This window comes from Cavia porcellus, unplaced genomic scaffold, assembly GCF_034190915.1.
Source record: "Cavia porcellus strain 051 isolate PalLab524CR breed Dunkin Hartley unplaced genomic scaffold, mCavPor4.1 scaffold_1, whole genome shotgun sequence".
NCBI lineage: Eukaryota > Metazoa > Chordata > Mammalia > Rodentia > Caviidae > Cavia > Cavia porcellus.
The window spans coordinates 160,946,065-160,951,606 of NW_026947484.1; the positions used below are offsets into that span (position 1 = coordinate 160,946,065).

The following is a 5,542-nucleotide window of genomic DNA, read 5'->3' on the forward strand; positions in this document are numbered from 1 at the left end:
CCCTTACTATGAGAGAATAGACTACTGCAAGCACAAAGCAGAATAGCATCTGACACCAATCATTTCCTTGGGGGCTAAGATACGGTTGAAATGTGTAGTGAGATACAAAGTGGGCAGGTCACTGATGGCACTCCAGTAAAGGCAGACACTGTGCTGAGACTCTAGGGCCCACCCACAGTGACAGGACCCCCATGATGGCCAGGGCCCCATTCCTCCAGTTCCCCACTTTTACAAGGCTCCCTACTTCTTTGGTGAACAGCACTTGGGAACATAGATGAAGCATGTCCAAGCAAGACGTCCTGAAACCTAGGATTTGTATCCTCCTCATAGATTTTAACTCCTGAACATTTTCCAGGCAGGTTTGGTCAAGCATTCTTTTTACTTAAAATCTTTTTCTGTGTACACCACACCCCTCCTATTCATTGTTCCATAGGCCACTAAACTATGACAGAATTTCTGGAGACCCGTGCCAGAATGAGACTCGCAGCCTGTAGCTTAGCCATGCTTTTTATTATAACATTTACCACAGTACATCACATCCCATCCTGTGTCACTGCATGTCTACCTCCTGAATAAACTGAGATGGAAGGACAGGGACTCTGGCTACTCGTTTCTGTCCCTTCCTTTGCAATAAACCGTCACATGGTAGACATTTAACAATTACTGCTGAAAGCTTCACTTACTGCTTCACCAGAACAATTACGCATCACAGCATTTCATTCCAGCATCTTACATCAAATTTCTACTTATAACAATTTTTTTTATTTTGTTTTTTTTTGCATTAAGAACCAAGTAACTTTACATTGGAAGCAACAGTCGCTCAGAACAAACTGAAATGATCGTGGGTACAGAGGTGCGCGCATGCCCTGCCCTGCCCGGTGACCCTGGGAGAACCCCCTGGTCCTGGGGACAGTCCACGCTCAGTCCTCTTTGTCGCCCTGGGTGCCGGGGACAGTCCACGCTCAGTCCTCTTTGTCGCGGTCCTCCAGGCTGAGCCTGCTGAAGAGGACGCTGACCAGGCCCTCCCTCTGGGGGCCTGCCCTGCGCAGCTCGGTCAGGTACTCGCCCAGGCCCTTGAGCACCGGGCCCAGGGGGCGCAGGTAGTGGCGCGCCAGGAAGTCGCAGAGGGCCGGGTCGCTTCGGCTGGCCGCCAGGCGGTGCAGCTCCATGAGGCTCTGGCGCAGCGCGTCCTCCAGGTGGAAGGCACACTCCACGGCCCAGGCGCCCCCATGCCAGTCATCGCTGTTGGGCTGCGCGATGTCGCGGAGGACGACGCTGCCGCCGCGCTCGTTCTGCATGAACATGAGCTTCTCAGCAAGCTCCTGCCACTGGTGGGAGCGGCGCAGGAAGAAGCGCGCCAGGTGCTGCAGGGCCACGTCGAGGCGCTGGCAATAGCAGGCCATGGACAGGTAGACGTAGGAGGTGTAGAGCTGCAGCTGGATCTGCATGTTCACTGCAGCCTCGCACTCCACGTGGTAGTTCTGGGGCGGCTGCATCGGCGCGGCAGCCATGGCGGGCTCGGCGAAGGCAACGGCGAGGGCGGTGGTGGCCAACAGGTTAGCGCTGGCTGTGTGGTTAGCACGAGCGGGTGGGCAGCAGCGGCGGCGGCGGCGACGGCTGCCCAGCTGGCGATGTCCGCGTGGTCCCCCCAGGGTGGCTGAGGAAAGCAGGCAGCGGAGGGCTGGCTCCAGGCAGAGGCCAAAGCGAGCGAGGCTGACGCGTCTAGCACAAAGAGGAAAAGGAAGGTCCCAGAAGTGGGCGGGGCCGGAAGGGGAAGTCCCAGAAGTGGGCGGGGCTGAGAGGAGGTGGTCCCAGATGGTGGAGCCTTGAAGAAGAAGGTTCCAGAAATGGGTGGGACCAGAAAGAGAAGGTGCCAGAAGTGGGCAGGGCTAGAAAAAGAAGATCCCAAAAGTGGGCAGGGCTGGAGGAGGAGGGTTCCAGAAATGGGTGGGGCTAGGGGGGCACGTTCCAGAAATGGACTGGACTGGAAGGGGAAGATTCCAGTAGTGGATGGAGCTGGAAGGGAAAGGACCCAGAAGCAGGCCAAGCAGAAGAGGAGAAGGGGCCTATAAATGGCCAAGAGGTGGAGCAGGGGAACAGAAGTGGGCAGTGATCGTTCTGGTGGGGGTGACATTCTCTGAGGGTGCCGTCAGGGGTCAGGAGTCAGGGGTTAGCAGTCGGGGCATGCGTGCAGAGTTCAGTGAGCAACCTGGGCAATTCTGCTCTAACCTATGCCCCATTTTGAAAGGCTGTGAACATAAGTGCAATTTTTTTTCACTTAATCACCTGGATGGTTTATTTAAGCAATTTACTTGAATATTGTTCAAATGTGACCGTTAAGTGTAGCAATTTTGGTGGTATATTTGATATCCTAATGCTTTATTTGAATAGTGGTTCTCAAGACTTGAACACTTATTTGAGGCCTCTGAGGAAGGGGTTGGAGGTCAGAGGCAGGCACTCAAGTGCTGAATTTCCTCGGCAACACAACTTTGCACTGTCTTGTTTCCATTGAATTTTGAATTTTGTAACATTTTTAGCATCCAAGGGCTTCTCTTTTCCTGTTTAGTGCTTTTCTAGCACAGACTGTTTTCACTTTATAAACTTATGATCTTTATAATTTTGAGATGAATCTGAAGGTTTTGAATTTACCCTCGTAGTACTTTCTCTTATATTGAATAAAATGTGGGGGAATATTTTATATTTATATAATTTAAAATTTACAGAAAAGTGCCGTGTGTGGTGGTGCACACCTGTAATCCCAGCACTCTAGAGGCTGAGGCAGGATGATCGTTGTGAGTTCCAGACCAGCCTGAGCTACAAAGTGAGCTCAAGGCCTGCCCAATTGCATAGAAAGACCCTGTCTCAAAAAAGACAAAAAGATAATTTACAAAAAAGTGTCAAAAATAGTAAAAACAACTTTTACCCAGATTCACCAGTTATTCACATTTGCTGTGTCTATCAAGCTTTCTAGCTATATACATATATTTTTCCTTCCATCATCTGATAGCTACACATATTATGCCCCTTCTAATCCTAAATATTCCATGTGGTACTGAGTAATGTTCTAAAAATTGTTTTCTTCTAAAAAAAATCCTACAAGTCTAGAACTATAATTTTATAATCCTTAAAATAAGAAATCTTTTCTTTGAATTTTATTGTCCTCTTTATCTTTGGTTTCTATAGTCTTAGGGCATATATTTTTTATATATGAGGTTAGTTTCCTTTGCCTTCCTAAAATTGAACTATAATTCAGTTGGCAGCTGCCATTAGTGGAAATTCTGATAAAAGCATTTCAAAGGTTGTGAATTAATATCACATCATAATTATAGAGAAAAAGCTGTATACCTCAAAGTTATGCACCCTCTTTATGTCCTAGCAGATATTACGTATTGAAATGTCACCTTATTAGTAAGTCGGGATTTATTTATATAATGTTTTAGAAATATCAGTTTATACTGTTACCTCTTTCTGCCTAAGGCCTGGTACAGTGTGAGTACATAACTGGTATTCAATAACTGATTGTTGAATGAATGTAATACATATTCAGTATATTTTAAATAAGTAATCACAGGACTTTCCTTTCCCTCTCATTTTCTCTGAATAGGGTAGAGGGGAAAAGACACTAATTCACTTAAATCATTGCTCTTGGAGACTCAAGTAATTTGTGTATATAGAACTTGAAGGACATTTGTACTCTGGAAATGTGGTAGATGGTTTTAAGAGGTAATTAATTGTGTGTATCTTCCTCCCTAACATTCATATGTCCTCCCCTTTTCGCAGCCAGTCTTTCTGAAAGAATATTGTCACCTTCACTTAGCCGCCTTCCACTTGCCCCTTAACTAAAAGCTGGTGATTGGCTCTGTGTCCTTATCAGACCTTTCCTGTGAGGTCTGAAACCCTCATTCTAAATTCATATTACACTTCATAAGTCATTTCTTATTTGACTTTTTTCTACCTAGTTTCTGACAAATGCTTTCTTGAAAAGCAAACACACACACACACAGAGACACCAAAAAATATTACCTTGGTTTCTTATATTTTGCTTTCTCCTAGATTTCTTATTTTGACCTCTTCATCTATTCTGGAAGCGTTACTTCTCAGATCTCTTCATTCTTGTTCTTGTAATCACTCTACTGCTGTCACCTTTGGGTAATTCCAGTTCAGTGATTTCTAGGTCCTCTTCTTTAGCCCAAACTTCTCAGTCCGTCTCCTTACTGCCCCACACTTGTTCCATTGTCACCAGCAACCAACTGTTCTTCCAGAACCTCCTCTTGTGCCTAGGTTCCTTACTTTGGTTAATTTCAAGTCCATTGTTTCCTATGTTTTCTCAGCTCATTCCTCTCCGCCCCTCTTAGTTCTAAATTCTGCCGCTTTTACTGCCTCCCACTTTATGATAAATCACTGCTATCGCATTTTCATTGCTGTTACCGAGGACTACACATATCTGCCTCCTTACAGCCTGTCTCTTCATTGCTTTACAATATTATCAGATTAGGGTTTTTACACGCACTCTTGCAGTGCTGCTCTCTGTTTAACACTCTTCAGTGACTTCGTGAACTCTCCAGAGAGAACCAAAGTTCTCAGGTTGGTATACAAGGTCTTCTCCTATGTCTTCCCCACCCAAAGTTCTGATAAAGCAGACTTACAGCTCTTCAGCTGCCCTGTGTGTCCAGCCCTCCATACCTTGGTGGATGATGTATCCCTTGTATCAAGTGCCCTGCCATTCTTTCCCCCCAGAAAATCCCATGCATCCTGGCAACCTCAGCATCATTGTCTCTCTATGGAAACTGTCCTGCTCTGTTCAAGCAGAACCTAACTTACTTTATGTCACCACTGTAATTTCAACCTACCTCAATTGTACCATTTATTGAATTGTATTGTTCTGATTTCCTAAAGTCTCCATTATTAGAATGTGAGCTCCACAAGGGCAGGAAAAGAAATAGCTGTGTTCATTTTGGGAACTCTATAGCATTTAGCATTTAAAAATATTTGGTGAGTAAATTTCTTTTAAAGAGAAAACTTTATATTCTTAGAAGTCATACATACCCTCCTTTTGCTTTACAGCAAGTATCACAAAACCTCAAAATTTGTAGACTTTTAGGGATCAGAAAAGCTGAAATTGTATTCAATTATTAGATTATTAGAATGTCAAAGAAGAAAATCATCTTTTAGCATTCTCTGTCAGTATCTAATACATCTCTGACAGTGAAATGTGAATACATGATCAGTAAAAGATTATTGAGATAGAAAAAAATAACATGAAATATTTCACCTAATCTTTACAGGGACCCCATAAGCAAGAGTGGTATCCTTCTTCTAAAGAGTAGATATTGAAGCATAGTAAGGTTGTATGAATGGTCCAGTCAAGGAGACATCAAATAAGACACAGATACTAGTAGGCTGAATCCAAGCGCACCACACAGAACCACTTCACTGTCTGTAAGAAATCAATATTCAATAGTCTGAGTCACTCCATAATTCACTTTTACTGCTACCAGCCATGGTAGAGTGTGCTCCATAACTTTATTTAAGTCACGTACTA

At 44.6% G+C, this 5,542-nt stretch overlaps 1 protein-coding gene across 1 annotated transcript; it reads right to left on the minus strand.

Moving 5' to 3' along the window:
* Positions 1 to 491: 491 nt before the first annotated feature.
* On the minus strand, positions 492 to 4,335 carry LOC134473369 (ferritin heavy chain-like). Its single transcript, XM_063237556.1, has 2 exons — positions 4,024 to 4,335; positions 492 to 1,722 (listed from the first exon to the last, which is right to left on the minus strand). Exon 2 carries the CDS (start codon positions 1,509 to 1,511, stop codon positions 963 to 965), a length of 549 nt encoding a protein of 182 aa, XP_063093626.1. The 5' UTR covers positions 1,512 to 1,722; positions 4,024 to 4,335; the 3' UTR covers positions 492 to 962.
* Between the last annotated feature and the right edge of the window lie 1,207 nt (positions 4,336 to 5,542).

Excerpts from the sequence above, each read along its gene's own strand:
- LOC134473369 (XM_063237556.1), bottom strand. The coding sequence starts at position 1,511 with ATGGCTGCCGCGCCGATGCAGCCGCCCCAGAACTACCACGTGGAGTGC.